Source organism: Melospiza melodia, chromosome 6 (genome assembly GCF_035770615.1).
Source record: "Melospiza melodia melodia isolate bMelMel2 chromosome 6, bMelMel2.pri, whole genome shotgun sequence".
Lineage (NCBI taxonomy): Eukaryota > Metazoa > Chordata > Aves > Passeriformes > Passerellidae > Melospiza > Melospiza melodia.
Window position 1 is genome coordinate 75,003,942 of NC_086199.1, and position 18,492 is coordinate 75,022,433.

Consider the following 18,492-nt stretch of genomic DNA (forward strand, 5'->3'; position numbering starts at 1 on the left):
TGGGAACAGGCTGTTCTGTTCCTGTCAACACCAGGCCTCTTCTGTCTGCAGAGTGAACTGGTACACAAAGCTAAACCAGCAAAAGGTAGTGCTGGAAAAGGCAGCAAGCAGACTTCTGAAATTTTACCTCCATGAAAACCAGCTTGTAGTGAGAGAAAAACAAAGCTGAAAATAACTTCAGTTTCAACAAAACTGAATAGAGAAGGGAGGAAGGGGCAGGAGTGCCCATTTAAGGAAGAGCTGCCCAATTTAGCAGTGCAAAGCTGCAGTTTAAAAAGCCTTGTCCTTGTAACTGCCAAGCAGAATTCTCCCTGCATCAGAACACTGGATGAAAAGCATCAAAACTCAGGAGAAGATTCAGAAGACAACAATCCCTCTTTAGGACATTCCTGTGTTACCCAAGTCTGGTACCAGCAGAAAGGTGACATACTCTTCTACTCTCATGGATTTCTCGCGTGAGGGTCACGAGCAAGCACCTGTTTCCTACCCAGTTTCTCCAAGTTTTCTGTAAACAGGCAGTGCTATTCCTCCCTCTGGCTTGAGGTTGTCTGAAGACCACCTAGGCCTTGTTAAAATTACTGCTGCTGGCTAGCCCAGTAGTGTCCATATTCCTACATTCCTGCAGTTCTGGTTGTTGAGAGCCACACAAACAGGCTAAAAGTCTTGTAGTTTATTAATCAAGGGAATTAAGTAAATACAGTTACTATTTGGAAGTGAGAAAGTCATGAGGCAGCAGAAGATTAAATGAAAGTTGAAACAAATTCTCAGCCAGATACGATTAATGTCTGCTTGTGGAAAACTGTTGATAAGGAAAAACTCTTTGCTGTCTCTTTTTTTTTTTTGTCTGTTTAACCCATGTTTATGTTTCAGAATTTCTCCTGTCACATTGAGTTACAAGCCCCTGAAGTAGGATAAAGACTCCTTTTTCTTCCCTGGGACTGTTCCTTCTGGATAGTAATAACAACCCTCCTTAGCTGTCCTGCACAGCTGAAATACACATATTTATCCCTTTTCATCTTTTCTTGTCAGTCCTTCCAGCCTTTGATAATTTCACTGGTCTTGTGTGACCCTTGCTTTGCTTTTCACATGTCTTAGACTCAGCTGCAAGACAGCTGATAAAATTGATAAATATCACGATGCTTAAATATGTTGCTGCTCCCACAGTGCCTCCCACCCCTCCCCGTCTGTTGCTGGGAGGGGATCTCCTGGAAGCTCAGAAGCCTTTTCTTCAGGCTATGCTGAATTCATGTTACAAGGCTGGCCTGATCATCCTCTGCTGCTCTGGGCTGTGCTGCTGAGAGGAAGGAAAATGAACTCCTTGTCTGGTGAAAAATGCTCTCCATGACCCTAGCTCTGCTGTCTGACTGAAATATGGACATAAAGTACTGGCTCTGGCAGGCAGCTTCATGGAAGGGGAGAAGAGTGACTCGGGCAAAATGCTGATGGGCTCTGCACTCAAAGTGTAACACTGTGACCAAAATTTTGTATACAAAATTGTATAGATATAAATAAATTTTGTATACAAATTTGTATACAACACAGTGTTGTATACAAAATTTCTTTGTATACAACAAAGAAACTTGAAGTGTTCCTGACAGCTGCACTGGGGCTTCAATTCTGTTTTGGGTTGGGTTGTTGTTTGTTTTTTTTTTTTTTTTTCCAAAGCTAGAACAAAAAAGGAAGAAAAACAAAATAAAGAAGAGCATTAAAAAATCATTCCCTATTTAAAGAAAAAAACATTTTGAAGGATTTTTTTTTGTTTTACCAAATCCTTTTCACATTCAAGGAAGAAAAGGGTGGCTTAAACTGACATCCTTAATTTCAACAGTAAAACTAGCCATGGCTGTGTCACAACTGGGTGCTTCATGATCTAGGCTCCACACTGTAGTAGATAGGTAGGTACACAGATGGAAATTCAGGCAAGATCTGCCTTGGGTGGCTTTGAAGCACCAGCCACAAGACAGTATCACATAAACTCCTGAAAGAGGGAATAAAGACCCTCACCAAATGATTACACTCCATTTTTGTTAAGCACATTTTTAACTTCAACAGCTAAATACCATACTGGCTCACAGCTGCTTTATTTACAGTTTCATTGATCTTGCTCTGCTGGGAGCTTATAATGAATACCAGAGCCCATATCTCTTATATTTTCTATGGAGACAGGCAGAAGGAAAACACTTAAAACAAGGCAAGCCTTCTTTGAGAAGCAGGGGAGGGTGGGAAGCCCCCTCAAGCAGTAATATTCCCCTGCTCCCTCACCAGACTAAAAAGTAAACACATAAAAGTTATAAATAACTTATTTTTTTCTTGGTTACGGAACCCAATAAAATAAGAAAGATATTTTGGACTTTAAAAAGCAAAAAAAAAGTCCAAAAAGTTTGTGTTTTTGAAAATTTCAAAGGAAACTGCATCAATTGCCCAAAAAGGCATAATGTTTGGAGAATTTATTTACTCAGCCATTAACCTGGGAGGCAAAGCATCCCCCCTGTGCCCTGAGAGATCACGTTTGGGTTGCAGTGTCACCCCTGACACTGCTGGAGAGAGGCTGGAAAGAGTCCTTTCTCTTCCCCCATTTACATCCCTTCCTTGCCCCCTTGACTTCAGGTTAGCAATAAGAGAAATACTGAAGAATTTCAGTAACAAATCAACTATTTTAAAGCTTCCTGGAGGAAGGAATTATTTGGAGCCAGGTTACATTTATATGGGGAAACAGACTGTAGGATGGTAACAACTCTATCTTGCAGAGCTGAACCCAGGATAATAAATCTCCAGCAAACAGCTGTTACAGGGACATTTCTGCCATTCTGTGTAGGTGGCTGATGGAGATGGAGGAAAGTTGTGCAAGTTTGGAGTCCTGTCACTCACGGGAAGCACTAAACTGTCCTGAAGCACACAGGGAGAAGAGCACAACATGGGAAACCCAGCATATCTACACTCTTGGGTACCAGGCTTCCACTTCTGGCTCCCATCCAGGAGCTGGTTCCATAGGAAAGCCCTGCTACTCCCAAATCTGACCCCTGATCTTCTCAGCATGAGGAGATTTTAAATGTGGGTTTAAAGATGAACATATATACCTTCTAATCATGGGTAACATGTTATCCCTTCTTAGTGGAGGATCTGCCTGATGGGCAGAGCCGGGGCAGAAGCAAATCCAGCAAAGCAGCCAGCAACTCTGCCCAGTCCAGTCAGCTGCCACTGACCTGTCAGGAAGGTGGTGCACTGCCACTGCCACCTGCCCGTCACCCCAGCTGCCACTGAACCTGCTGAATCAGACAGGTCTCCCTGGTGCTCTCTGGTATTCTGAGGCTGCTCCAGCCCACAACAGCTCCCCCCTCCTTCCCTGAGAGCATCAGCTCTGTGCCCAGTGACACTTGGCTGCTTGAGCTGCTGGGTGCTGTGGTTTGGCACATGTGGGGACACGGGAGAGCATGTCTGTCCCATGAAGTGTGTCCCCCAGCCTCACTGGGATACATGAGCCTGGAAGATAAACCCTGCATGCCACACAGAGCTGCTAAAGTCAGCGTGATCTCAAACACCAACCACTAGAAGAGCTGCCAGATCAGAGGGACATGTCTGGACAAGGAGTCAAGGGTGTTTGTGCCTTGAATACTGGAACCAGTCTGTGCTCTCTTGCCCCAAAATCTGGTTTATTCTTCACTGGTGTAACATGAAAAGCCTGAGCTATGTCCCACAGATGCACCATGGACCACGTGATAAAGAGCTGTCAAAGAACAATCACCTTATGCCAAGGTACCCTCCGGGCTGCTCGGCTCTGCGTCTCACGGAAGGTTAAGGTGAGGAGTTTGCTGGTAAACATCATTGTCCTGCAAAAAGGAACAGAGAGAATTGGGAAGTCCATTGAGTGTGCTTTCCCATCCTTTCCCCTGCACCACAGCTTGGTGCCAAGAGAGACCATTCAGTGTTGCCAAGAAGCACCACGGATGAGGGATGGGGGCTGGCGATGTGTCCTGGCCAGACTCGGCTCTCCTCTCCCGTGCCAGCCCCGTAAGGGGCTCTCTGCACGGCCCTGGCAGGCGAGCAGTGTGCTAACCCTTGTGAAGCACGGCGCTCGTTGGCACGTAGCCTGCTGGCCTTCTGCCTTCCGGAGGGGGAATCTGCATTTTCACAACGCCCTCAAAAACAAGTCAGCGGCTGGGGGAGCTCTCAGAGCAGGGGAGGGTCGGGCAGGGGCAGAGCCGCGGTACCCGAGGGGCAGAGCCGCAGCAGCCGAGGGGCAGAGCCCCAGCAGACGAGGGGCAGAGCTGCAGCAGACGAGGGGCAGAGCCGCAGCAGCCGAGGGGCAGAGCCCCAGCAGACGAGGGGCAGAGCTGCAGCAGTACCCGAGGGGCAGAGCCGCGGTACCAGAGGGGCAGAGCCCCGGCAGCCCAAGGGCAGAGCCGCAGTACCCGAGGGGCAGAGCAGCAGCAGCCCAAGGGCAGAGCCGCAGTACCCGAGGGGCAGAGCAGCAGCAGACGAGGGGCAGAGCCGCAGCAGTACCCGAGGGGCAGAGCCGCGGTACCCGAGGGGCAGAGCCCCGGCAGCCCAAGGGCAGAGCCGCAGTACCCGAGGGGCAGAGCCGCGGTACCCGAGGGGCAGAGCAGCAGCAGCCCAAGGGCAGAGCCGCGGTACCCGAGGGGCAGAGCCGCGGTACCCGAGGGGCAGAGCAGCAGCAGCCCAAGGGCAGAGCCGCGGTACCCGAGGGGCAGAGCAGCAGTACCCGAGGGGCAGAGCCGCAGTACCCGAGGGGCAGAGCCGCAGTACCCGAGGGGCAGAGCCGCAGTACCCGAGGGGCAGAGCAGCAGCAGCCCAAGGGCAGAGCCGCAGTACCCGAGGGGCAGAGCCGCAGTACCCGAGGGGCAGAGCCGCAGTACCCGAGGGGCAGAGCCGCGGTACCCGAGGGGCAGAGCAGCAGCAGCCCAAGGGCAGAGCTGTCCGCTGGTGTCGCTGCAGCTCGGAGCAGGGATCGCGCCGCTCAGGCCGGGGCTGGGTCACAGCGCTGGGTTCCAGCTCGGCGCCGCCGCGCACTCGGAGAGCCCACGGGTACGGAACACGCCACAAGCAGCGCAGGGCGAGGCTGGCAGGACGCCTGGTGAGGGCAGCAGCCATCTATCCTTTCCTGAGCGGGTTGCTCCGAGAGGCTTTGTGGCGGGCTCGGGCTTTGTGACGGGGCTGCTGCTCTGGAGCAGAGGCGTTCCCGTGTGCCCCGGCCGTTCTGCCCTGCCGCCAAAGGACCGGCTGCCAAGGAAGGCTGCCCAGACACCCACTGCAGGCTGCCTTCCTTCAGGCTTCTCTCCCACGGTCATTTCTCATTGCCAGTGCAAACCAGAGGTGACAAATAATTTCCAAAGTGTCCAGAAGGGCATATTCCTGACTGCCAGAACTGCTGTGGCAGGAGACCATCACCTAGTGAAAAACAATAATTAAAAACAATTCCTGGAGGCCAGCGACTCCCATGTGCCAACTGTCTGGTACAGGAAGGTATGCACAGACCAGGGAGCTCCAGTTTCACAGTAGTAAAATTACAGTAAGATCTGCTTGCTGTGTGGGAATAATTTTTGGAATAAATGGAACTATGAGGAAGGTAGATGTCACCCTTCCCTTCTCTTTAACCTGGCTGTTCCTTCCCAAAGAATAAAAGTCATGTCTACAATTACACAAAAATCTTAACATCTTTGAGGACTGCTCTGAACAAGCAGGACAAAAGGATCACCTCCCTCCATCCCTTCCCTATTACATTACTGATAGATTAAAAGAAAGGAACACTCATTACTACACTTACCTGAAAAGGCAGTTACCTTAGTTTTTGAAGGAAAACAATCATTAATAAAAATAGTAATGAACTGTATATTGCACTGAAAGAACAATGGGTGTCTACTCTGCAATTTCTGCTTCTCCCACCCTCCCAAGGCAGCACAGCTACAGAGGAGGGAAGAGCAGAGCCTGCCCCAGCCTCCCTCTGCACTCACAGATGCACAAACCCCTGTATCTGCAGATCTCTCTAATGTCTCCTATACTGTCTTGCTACCCACTTGGGATTATTATTTCACCAATGAAAGCTATCTCCCCTCTAAAAATAGCACTCTCTTCCTATACATACTGTTCTTACACAGACTCAAAGATTAATTAGCCATTTATTATATTTACCCTGTCTTCCTCTCTGGAATCCACTGATGCATGTTCTCTTTAAACCTTTCCCCCCTGCCCAGCCTGGCCTCATTCCTCAAGGAATTCTATGCAAGCACACCAAGGGCAGCCTTTGCTTCTTGGAAACTCGATCCTTCTAAGGCTGCACCAACTCTGAACCTCTCTTCCCCAAGCCATTTGAGCCTCCTTAGCTTTAGCTTCATCCTGGTTTTCACAACTGCAACAAATTCATCGATGATCTGCTACATTTCCAGGCCACAACGCCTAAGCAGTTAAAACAAAACAGAAAAAACCCCACCAAACAAACAAACACAAGAAATTATAGCTTCACTTCAAAAGAATTTTTTTAATTTAGAAATGCAGTTATATACATAGAACAATTAAATTAAACTTTGTACAAATATTAAAATACTATTTTCACACACACTGCAATGTACAGGATACCAGAAAATACATATAAAATAAAGCAAAATAAAACTGATTGAGTGACATCCTGCACAGCATCAGTTATGGTTTTAAATCCCACATATATATGGAGTACCATTCTGCAAATAATTCCATAGTGGTGCAATTCAGATAAAAAGAAAACACATATAGGAAAGAAAAGATTAATGCAGAAAGGCAATCAAAGCTCCCCTTGCACTTGGATCAGCAACTTCCAGCAGTCTACCCACCACATCATTGGACTTCTGCCTCACAGACAACTTCACTCTGTTTTCTTTTGGAAGGAAGCAACTTGGAGAATCTGAACTAAAACATTTTCCAGCAGAACTGAGTTGCCTCTGTCTGATCTCACTCAAGGACAGAAGCAAAAGCATAGTTTACAGAAAGCATATGCAGAGCATCAGTACAACACGTTCTGGTGGGTACAGAGATCTGAATGTCACCTGCAGAGGGCTGAGTTTGAAAGCAGTGCTGAACACAGGGCCCTGAAGTGTGGGCAGGGGCGTGTTCTGTCCTGGTGTGCTAGGACTGGAAAAAGGCTTACTTCTTGTATAAAAAACACCTTAAAATGAAGCCTGCTCTAGGAAACCTCTTTGCACTTTCAAAGCTTATAGCAGAGAAAAACTGTTTACTAATGAAGCTCTTCTGCAAGTGAAGGTTTTCACATAGAGCAAATTCAATCTGCTGTTCCCTGGTAAGGACTGAAGGGTGAGGACGGGGTGAGGCAGGATGTGCAAAATGAATGGGATTTATTGCATTTATATACAAAAAAACAAAATGAAATTTATTTAAATAGATATCTGGATAGAGTAACAAGGCAGATTTTTTGTTTAAACTGCTATCAGAACAGTAAAACCACATTTTTTGCAAGTATGCTCTAAAAAGGTCAGCAAGGACAGCTCAGTGTGTCCAACCAGTTGTACATTATTTTTTTTTTAATACAGCAAGCCTGCTGGTGTATGCTAAATCATCTAACAAAGCAGAAGCTTCCTTACAACCTGGTCATGATTGCAATAGCTCATTAGCCTGTAGTAAACCTCTGTTTTCTGCTCTTCCTTAGACAGCTCTCCTTGTGTTCCCTTTTCTGTGCTGCAAACGACTGAACATCCCAGATTATTTCCAATGGCTGAACCAGCTGCTCTCTTAGCCCCACTCCTGAGTACTGACCCAAGTCATCCACCCCTTGGAGCTCCTTAGGATGTTTCTTCCCAAAGCATGTGGTACAGATTTCTTTCTACACATCTGAGCTCTCCACACACTGAAAGGCCAAATTAAGACTCCAGATGCAGTAAACAATTCACCACACCAGAGCTGAAAGGCCAAGGAGAAACCTCAGCAGACATGTCTAAGGGGTGAAAAGCACTCTGCTTGCTGAGTACATGTCCTGTGTCCCAGCAACTTCCCTGGTGGTTAAGGATAAAAATGCATTAAGCTGTTCTCCCTCCAAAACTCACGATTTTTAACTCAGCAACAACCCCAAAGGCTCACATGCTTCAGTGCATCCCTCCTGACTTAATTTTTACATCTTCTGCAATTAATGATGGGGAGGCACAAGCTATTTGAAACCAGAACAGACAATCCCCTCTCTCACCAGTGCTGCTGACACCCTCCAAGGTGGCAGGAGGCTGTGACACAGTCCAAGCTGGCTCATCATTTGAGGTGAGCTTCATGGGGCAGCCCCTGATGAGAGACTGGCCCACTTCCCCATGGGTCACTGCCAGCTTCACATCGTGGCTCTCTCAGGCTGGTCCAGTTCTACAATGCTTGGGCTGTAAACACTGCAATGAGTTGCATTTTAGTTTTTAAAAGAACTGTGGAACTGGAAAGGAGCAAGGAAGTTTCTCTATTGCACATAATATCCTGAATTTCTGAAATGCCCTTCCCCCCCTTTCAACTGTCAGACTCCAAAAATAATGGAAAGCTTTAAAATAAGTGCTATTTTTACTTTTCTCAATATAATTAAATAATTTTAATGTTCTTGAATATCACAGAATCCAGCACATATGACAAAGCATGAGATGATTAGGTTGGGAGTGTTAAATAAGAAAAAATGCCTCCTGTTGAAATCTTTTCCCAGACATCAGTGGTGGAAGAAAAGTTATGGAGAGTGTGGCCCCATCATGGGGAAAAGAAAGGGGGAAAACCCATTTACTGTACTACATCTTGCAAGGCTGATCCTCTGTGCTTCCTATCCACAACACTGAGATCCAGGCTGCATCTACTTTTGGCAAAATCCAGAGAGAACACACTCAGCTCAGCGATAACAAACACTTCTGAGGCAGAGCACAGCTCACATCTGAGCAATCTTGAGGCTTCAGGCCTTGCTCCCACACATAAAGATAGGACTGTGTAAAGTAGATTTTCCTGTATCTCTACCCAAAGACTTTGCACTCCTTCAGCCTCTGCAGAACTAAAACAAACATGAATGGGTAATAATAATTTGATAACCAGTAAAGTGAGGCCTTGCTCTCCCTCCCCTTTGAAAAAGTTGTCAGGCATCTTTTGGATTCCTTCCCTGCAGTTTCACCTGATTTTATAAGAAAATTAACTCTAAAGCTGAGGATATAGATGAGCAGTGTGATGCTTTCAAACTGTGTTCCATATTCTGGCTCACACAGATCCTTGGGGCCTGTTCCCACAAGATTTGCTACAGGGAATGGAGCTCTTCTGCAGGTTCTGGAATACTCAGATGGATTACCAGCCAGCATGGAGACTGGCCTGGAAGCTGCTGGCACACCCTCAACAAGCCAAGAGAAACTGCCTGTTTATGCTTGATCACAATAGCTACACTTGCATATTTCCCTCCTCCACCTCCACATTTCCCCAACTCATTAAAAGCCATTTCCAACAATTTTTATAGAATCCAATGATACGAGCTTTAACAAGACCAAGTGCCAGGTGCTGCACTTTGGCCACAACAACCCCCTGCAGTGCTACAGGCTGGGGGAAGAGCTGCTGGACAGCTGCCAAGCAGAAACACCCTGGGCTCACTGTCTGCTGTCAGACTGAACACGAGCCACAGTGTGCCCAGGTGGCCAAAAGGGACAATGGCACGCTGGCCTGTACCAGGAGCAGTGTGGCCAGCAGGACCAGGGCAGGGATTGTCCCCCTGTACTCAGCAAGTGAGGCCTCACCTTGAGTGCTGTGTCCTGCTCTGGGCCCCCCAAATTAGGAAGGACATTGAGATGCTGAAATGCATCCAGACAAGAGCAACAAGGCTGGTGAAGGGTCTGGAGCACAAATCCTGTGAGGAGGCTGAGGGAGCTGGGGTTGTGCAGCCTGGAAAAGAGGAGGCTTGGGGAGACCTCATCACTCTCCACAACGTCCTGAAAGGAGGGTGTAGCCAGGTGGGGATCAGTCTGCTCCCAGGTAAAGTCTTAAGTTGTGCCAGGGAAGTTTAGGCTGGGCATTAGAAAGAAATTCTTCACAGAAAGAGTGACTGGGCATTGCAATGGGCTGCCCAGGGAGGTGGTGGAGTCAGTGCCACAGTCTACTTGACAAAGTGGTGTTCAGTCATAGGTTGGACTTGATGGTCTTAAAGGTCTTTTACAACCTACTTAATTCTGTGTGATTCTGTGAAATTAAAGTACTCCTTCTTTGTAGAGCTTGCTTCCTTTTTTTCCCCACTCTAACTGAATTTTCTCTTCCAAGCTGGCAGTTGCTTGTTTTACAACAGCAGAGAGGAGGCCAGGCCACAAAGGATGTGTTTTCTGCTGGTGGTGTAGGTGGTCATCCAGCACAAGGCCTTGGAATCAGCTTCCAGCTTCTCCCACCAACCTGGAAGTAGCACTACCCCTTTGAGGAAGGCAACACATTCCCAGCTTCTATACTGTGAATTGTAGAGGTCAGTTTGAGCAGACAGGACCTTAAATGCATAAAAAGCAGCTCCTGCTCTGAGCTGTTTAGGCAGCAGGAAAGTCACACAGACTTTCCTCCCCACTCCCTTACCACTACACCTGCACAACTCCTCCAATAAGCCAATGAAGGAGAATTTACTCAAGCTCAGACCATTTCCAACACTCAAAAAGCTAAACACAATCGTCCCCATGCTTATTTTTAAAAATTCCAATGGCAGATGTGTAAACAACATTTGTCCTCTACAGCTCTTGAAGCTGAGATACCACAGCCCACTGTAAAATGACACAAAATTTTCACTATCCAAACTTTAAAAAAAAATACCCAAATCACCTAAATGGGATTTATCAAATTCCTGTGTTAATGCAAGGTAACATGAGCAACAGGGAAGGATGTTTAAAACACTTTCATTTTAAATTAACATCCCTCAATAACAAGGATAGGGAAAAGAGGATTCTTCCATCTACAGGCACACACTGTTCCACGTGTCCCAGGATTTACCAGCTATTCAGGAAAAGGAATAGCAAACACACAGCTGGGCACTATGGCCAATCCCCATTTCAAAGAACTGGAGCTAAGCCACAGTGATTTTCTACGTAAAGATGTTTTATCATTATTGTCAAGGGCTGTAATGGTTTTTTACTGTAGCAACGAGGATGAGGATGGTGAGGATTGCAAACCAAAAGCAAAGCAGCAAAGACAGCATCCCTGTTTACCTGTACATTACCACATGATGTGTAAGGCCATGACATTTTGTTCCTTCAACTCAAAAATGTAGCAGCTTCTCATAAGGGCAAACACTTCCCTGGTTACTTCAAGACAGTTATGGCAAGGTACATGCATCTAAGAAGCCAACTCTTCTTGTGAAACCAATCCCATGGAACTTGGACCATCTACCCCAGACAAAGGTGGCTTCCTGCAGTTACAGAGTCCCAGCACAGACAATCTGACCTGCTGTAGATAACTGTGGTGGGCAGAGGTACACGTATCTCTGAATTTTCTCTTCCCTACTACCAGAACTTGAAACAATCCTCAAAACTTCAGCACTAAGCTATGGTGTCCTCTAGCACTTGCTGTCAGTGCACTCAACTTTCCCTCAGAGCAACAGGCTGGCACCCTGTTTAGGAAAAGAGTTACAAAAGCTGCTTACTCCCAGCCACAAGGGAGGAGCCCTTCTCTATGGGCCCACTGGAGCCCAGCAGGTTAAAACAGAAGACCCTTTGCTCTATGAAGCAAGGAAGACACACCAGCCTACGAGATGGCAGCTACCCAGGATTCAAGTACCTACTGTGGCTGGAAAAGGAATTTGGGATTGCACCAATGGCACTAGGAATTCACTACCTACAGGCATTTTTTTGTCACGGTATTTTCAAACACCTGAACCTCTTCCACTGGGCTGCACTGGTAGAGGAAGAAGGAGGAGACAAAAGTCATTTTCAGGAATGGACTCTTGCAGAGATGGGACAGAGGACATTCCTACATGTTGGACTTCTCAGCCTTCAGTTTTTAAGCAATTCTCAGTGAACTGTTCCTGCAGAGCTAAGCTGTCATGCAGCCCATCTCATCTCAGGTGCTTCTAGACATCACAAGCTGCCCCTTAACTGCAGCCCCCCCAAGGCCAATGTCAGTCCCAGTTAGGCATTCTGTCCTGCCCTATCACACAGAGGATGCTGGAAGAAGAGCCTATATAACATATATATGTATATTTAAAGTGTGTCTGCACCCAGCGAGCAAGCAGGTTTAGCCCCTGCTCTCTGGGCAGCAAAGGGCTAGAAAGGCTGATAAGCTGCAACAAGCCGGTGTGAGGAGGAGAAAGGCACAAGAAAAGAGCAGCTCTTCAGAGACTGCTGTCAAACATCTGGCTGGGGAAGAGGAGAGGAGAGCTCAAATCCACTCTGTTCCTTGAGCCCCTGATGCTGATGGAATGGGGAAGCCAGTGCTGCACCAACTCCACTGGTGCATCCAGGAGGCAACCTGGCGACATCCTTTGGATCTTCAGCTGAGGGCATCTCTTCTTGGAGGTATCCAGGGTACAGCTTGCGAGGATGGGGAAGACTGCACAGAGTGCTTCTGTCCCAAAGGCAGGGAGAGAAGAGGAGGAAGAAATCCAAAATGGAGAAAACTAGACAAACACAGCAGACCTCATGCTTCCTTCAATAAGGGAATATCTGAATGGCAGGGAGAGAAAAAAAAAAAAAGAAAAAGTAGTCAAAGTTCTGTAGTTTAACACACACCAGAAAAAGTACTATTGAAAGCAAGACAGGCTCCCACTTTCAAAACGTGACAACACAGTGTCTTCCTCTCATCACATCACATCACAGCACATCACAGCACAAAGGAACTCTGGAGGGCTCTGCTCCAACCTGCCCCTGAGAGTGGGACCATCACCAGTTCCAGCCCCGAAAAACTCCAAGGACAGATTCCATCACCACTCTGGGTTTATATCTGGTCCTGCATTACCCTCCTAGCACAAAGTATTTCTTAATATCACAGAAAGGGGAATTTCTGCCCTGAGCTATCTACAAGCCAGTTACATTTCTTGCCTAAGACACAGCAGTCCCTGCAGAAGCAACTTCAAGCTACACCTTCACATCAGCTCTGGCATTGCAAAGCCACTCCTTCAGGACAGCACAGAAGTGAGGAATAAAAGATGTTTTGACTGTTCAACAGACTTCCCCCTCTGCCCTCTACAGTAAGTTCAAGCACATCCCTCTTCGGTCTTGCAGGCTAGGGCTGCAGCACGGAATGCTTTGTGGCAGAAAGCTGCTTACTAAAATACTCTAAAAATTAAGCAGCCCGACCATCACAAAGGGTTTGTATTCCAAGCATGTCCTCCCACTCCCACCAACTTAGTTTCCACAAACACAGTTATTTTACTGCTTTTGCATTATGATACTAGAGGCTGGATTTCTCTGAAAATCCTTTGTTACAACAAGAGTAAGCAGTAGACAAACTTCAACTGGAGCCCTAGGCTCCCAGTTCTGAGAACACAGAATTCTTCAGAAGGTATTAAATACTGCTTACATGTTTAAGAGGTGAAATATGCTAGAGACTGGATTGGTTCAAAAGCTGCTCCAGTGGCAGACACACATAGGGGCATCCCTTGCCATTTTTCACCCTAGATAATCAACTCAGAACCTACTCTTAAAAGGGTCTAATTTAGTGCTTCTTGCACAAGCCACTTACCATCTGTGTATTCCTCAGAGGAAGTGAGTGATAAAAGGCTCTGTATGTCACTGCTTTCTGAATCTTGGACCTCTTTGTGTACAGGTCTACTGCTAGCCATGCCAGCTACCCAGGAAGAGGTAGCAGCCTGATGCACAAGAACAGTTTCAGAGCGCTGAGAGCCACTGGCTTCACACAGTCCAGAATGTCCAGGGGCTTCATCTTCTCTTTCAAAGGTATTGGGAGCCCCTTGGTCCTGCTGCTGCATCTCTCTGGGTCCAGTCTGTCCAGCTCCCTCCGAGAGCACGATCTGCACTCGGGAGTCTGAGGGTGGAATGCAATTCCCTGTGCTGCCATATACTGCTTCTTCATAGGATGGCAAGGCCACTTGGACACCATCCACCATAATAGAGACCTGATCTCCAGACACACCTTGGTCCCGCCTCAAAAAACAAAGGAAGAAAGGAGGGGGGAGAAAAAAGAAATCAAGTTGAGTATTTACTTTCCTATATATATCCTACTAAGAACCCAAGTAATCTCCCTTGGCAGAACTCTAACTCTCACAATTTAGGGGAGGACAGAAACTTGAATGGTGATTAAAAAAGGTCAAGCAAGCAGTCTTGGAGCCCCATGTGAATTGCCACTAAACACGAGCAGGGGCTGTAATTCGCAGCACCCGATGGATTTAGCAGCCAGAGCTGAAAAGGTTGCAATGCTTCCCCCCCTCCCCACTTACCTCCATAGCTAAATTTGACAAAGGTCATGACTCAGCTCTGTGCTTTTGGCAAAGAGCACTGTTGAGGCCAGCCTGGTGCACTGCTACATTCCACAACACCCAGCACTCTGTTCCACGACCAGCCAGATAACCTCTGGCAGGATGGGGAAGACAGCTCTGGCACACCATGAATCATCTGGCCTCCTAAGACCTGAGAGAAAATTTTTCTTTCCTAGTAGTTTGGGTCTTTTCAGAAGAGGGCAGACTGCAGGGCCCCACCTCTCAACCTCCCCACTGCTGGAGTGTCTGCCTTAGATGGCAGCAGTGTTATGGCTGGGTCTCTCCTCTCATCCCCAAACCCAGGCCAGGAGGATTCTCCTCCCGCAGCAGAAAGCAATGGCAGACTTGCACATGTATCTGAAGAGCAGTATACTGCTTAATCCCTGAAGCAGTCAGGGAAAGATGCACATATATACACCCAGACACAGACTTCAGTAGCTATCTGAGGCTAGAAGAGGTAGGAAACTGATCTACAGCCAGGCTAGTAAGTATAGTAACTTTTTCCATTCAAAGCCAAGGCAACAGCATAAGGAAGTCACTCACTGAGTGGCACCTAAGACTGGGACTGCAGGTGGGCATCACAGACCACCATTTCAGAAAAGTGCTGGATCAGCAGGACGGGGCAGAGATGTCCCTGAGGTGATGAAAAGAGGAACAGAGAAGCAAGGAGCCAAGTTGCTCCAAAACAAAGGTCTGACCCAACTACCTGAATGAATGCAAAGAAACAGGGGGCCTCTGAGCCCCTCCAAACCCAGCTACACTCACCTGCTGTGGTGGAACGACTTCAGCTTTGGCTGCAGCAACACAAACAGCACGACCAACAGCAGAATCAGGGCCACAGAGCTCGCTGTGGAGGCCACTATGGACAGCGTGGGCACTCCAATTGTGGGAGGAGAGTCCTTCTCTACAAAACCAAGGGGAACACAAGGTAAAATGTGTAACATAGAGAAGGAAAAACATTCACACTGCTCCTCAGGACTTACTCCTGGGCGCGTGTGCAAGGAACCCAAGTTTCCCATACAAGACACACCACCTATCTCAGTGCAGCTCAAGCTGACACCTCTCCATCAGCTGTAAAGGGAACCCAAAATAAAACAGGCATGTACAAGGATCCTTGGAAAAACAAAGGGCAAACAGAAAAGCAAGGGAAGCAGGCCATGGGAACTGACAGATGGTGTAAGGGTCATGTTATGTATAGATCTGCCTGAGCAAAAGCTAGAGAATGTCATGATGTCCCCAGCAAGGCCAATAATTGTCTAGCACAATAAGCAACCTATTTTAGGCCAAACAACAGAAAAAGTTCCAAAAACCATTTTGTCTCAACTAATGTAACAGCCTTGCAAAGAGGGGTGGAAGTCAACTGGCTGGTTATTATTATGCACTTATCACAATTAAGACACAAAAAATATTAAGTTTCACTCACACAGAAACAAATGCCAGAGGATAGAGAAGGAAGGCAGATGTTTTTTCAGGGTGCTGAGTTTTCAGTGTTAGGTACGTGTGCCCTGTTCACGTTACTCTTTCCTGCCCTTCTGCAGCTGTGCTGTGTGACTGCACAGAAACCAATTTGGCTTTTAAAGGATCTGTGCAGGAATAAACTGGGAGTGAAGAGAGAATGGCTTGGAGGTGGTATTGCTGAGCACTGCATACCATGCCTAGAAGGCTACACTAGTCCTTTCACCTCTCTAGAGGAACTAATTGTCTCTATGTGTTGTTTCTGTCCCTAATTTGTGCCTTTGGTAGAGATCCAAAAAGCCTCACCTACCTATCAGCAAATACTACTGTGAATTGCACATTTGGTTTATGCAATTCCTCAGTTCCTCCTTCTATATCCAAGATATTCTTCAGGAGCACAGGGCTCAAACTGCAGAGGGAATTCAGGACACATGCAATGAGGGATGAGAGGCAGAACAACAGGTAAACAGAAAAAAAAAAAAAAAAGAGTTGGAGGATCATTATTTTTAAGCCTACAGCCTGAAATCTATTCCAAGATAGGCATTTAAGATGGAAACCTAGTTCGCAATTTTCTGCATCATCTCTTGGGGTCAAACCTACTTGGTTTAGTTGTTTTGGACTTGTTTGTTTGAAATCTTTTAGAAGTAGCTTGACCCCTTCTTCAGGGAAAAAAACCCAAAAACCAGTGACTAGCACAATTTTCTCTATGACAAATAGGGTTGAGTAAGGATTTTAGCTACCAGCATTCCTGAGGGCACTAACAGGAACAAGGGAAGATGACCCATTTTCAGCATCAGTACATGATGCTGTCAAACTGCTCACTATCCAGGGTGCACTCCAGAACACTTACCATCTCATATGCCAAAAAAATGTCACTACCTCATACTGCCAAAAGGCTCAGAGCTGCACAAAACATGTGATAACTGCTAGGGACTTATTTATCTATATGGAGCAGGTAGGATCTTATCCTTACCAATAATTTTAAGACTACTGCCTTTCTAGAGTCTCCCACCTCCTTCCCCTTCTGAAGGAGACCCACTAGTTAAGAGTCAGCTATCTCTGACCCTGAACAGTTGATTTAAAGCTTGTGTTGTGAAAGCAATGGCTTTTTCATTGGGTCAGACTTTTGAGGCACCGTATTTTTGGTAATGCCACTGACCCTTCAAGATGCTAAAGAAATCTGAGGGATTTCTGTTCATCACAACACTATCCTTTAGCTAGACCAAGTGCCACCATGCAGGAAAGCCACTCAGGGAACACTATGTGCAATAGCACAGCTTTGCCCTCTGCACCAAGGGGAAGGGGGATCACTGCAGAAAGGAAGCTTAAGCTGAATTTGAAAAACCCCTTCAGGATTTATTTGCTGCCAGGTAAACTCTCACATCCTTCCTTATAAATCACAGGAAGGGGCTATTGGAGTGTCATAAAAATACAGTGTCTTTGGGACAGGATGTTCCAGAGATCACAGGTATGCAGTGAGCTCCATAAAGAATTTGATGAAGGTACTTTTTTTTCCCTGTTTCTTTCCAATTAAGCTGACAGATTTTGCTTTATGTATTATGAGACTTAATTCTGAAGTGTACATCCTGCTGGCTCAGCAGAACTGAGTAGTAAGGTTCTATCAACAAGCCCACCTAGAAGAGGAGAGAGAGTTCTCCTTTTATCCAATATACCCACTGTTAAAAGCAGAAGAGTAGTAGGTAAATTAAGAGTTGTACTATGAATATTTTCCTGCAAATCTTTTTATTTTGCTGCTTTGATGGAGGAATTCCTGTCCAGCTGGGGAGACACAAAACAAAAGCTGCCCACTTCTATTTGGAGAGAAGCAGAAACAATTTGTCAGCAATGTCCTTTCCCACCAGTACAGTGAAAAGCAGCACCATCAATCTTTTCAGCACAGGAAACCAATGGTTACTTAACCTGTTTGCAAGGAAGATTGACTCCACACACACACACTCACACACACACCCCTGCACAGACTCACTGAGGGAGATGCACAATCAAACCCTTCAAGGAAAAACACCATGGGAAAATGCTACTGTTAGGGCTTCCAGCATTCCTGGGATGAGAGCCTCAAGATAAGAGGCTCCACATAAGTAACAAGTTCCCTACTTTATACTCCTGTCCACGGCTTTTCTCCTTGTGTTAGGGACTCTAAGTCTGCATCTGACAGGCTGCTACTGAAGAGACATTTTAAAGAAAGAGTCATGATTGTGAGCTGCATTTATGAAATTGCTGGAGCAATGAGAGACAGCCATATGGACTTCCTCAGCATCACACTAAGTGCTTAAGGATAATCTGAAAAGTCAATGCAAGGGCAATTCCAGAGTTAGGTAGCACTCACCTGGGCTAAGTCTGCAGCTGACTTCCATGGCTGGGTTCCACTCTCCATTCTTGCATGTCAAGTACTTATAATCTCCTTTCAGCATGTAGCCTTCAACACACAGATACTCTATGACACTGCCTGAAGTCAGAGGGTTGTTGCAGGGGCTAGGGTGGCATTTATAGCCTCCATTCTCAGGTTGTGGTGGCTGGGGACAATCTGGTAAAAAAGAAAATATCATGAAGGACGTCTCAGAAGAAGAGACTTTTTACACAGTATATATGAAACACAGGCAGATTCTACCTAGAAACACCCACTAAATTAGGAA

The 18,492-nt window shown here is 46.6% G+C and overlaps 1 protein-coding gene across 8 annotated transcripts in view; it reads right to left on the reverse strand.

The window, feature by feature from the left end:
• Nucleotides 1-6,466: 6,466 nt before the first annotated feature.
• SUSD6 (sushi domain containing 6) overlaps nucleotides 6,467-18,492 on the reverse strand; it is an 81,079-nt gene continuing 69,053 nt past the window's right edge. For all 8 annotated transcript variants that reach the window (XM_063159249.1, XM_063159251.1, XM_063159246.1 and 5 more), the window contains 4 exons: nucleotides 18,186-18,383; nucleotides 15,152-15,290; nucleotides 13,633-14,054; nucleotides 6,467-12,614 (listed from right to left, as the gene is read on the reverse strand). In XM_063159249.1, coding sequence (XP_063015319.1) covers nucleotides 12,589-12,614; nucleotides 13,633-14,054; nucleotides 15,152-15,290; nucleotides 18,186-18,383 — 785 coding nt within the window. In that variant the 3' untranslated portion in view covers nucleotides 6,467-12,588. The remainder of the gene's footprint in view (nucleotides 12,615-13,632; nucleotides 14,055-15,151; nucleotides 15,291-18,185; nucleotides 18,384-18,492) is intronic.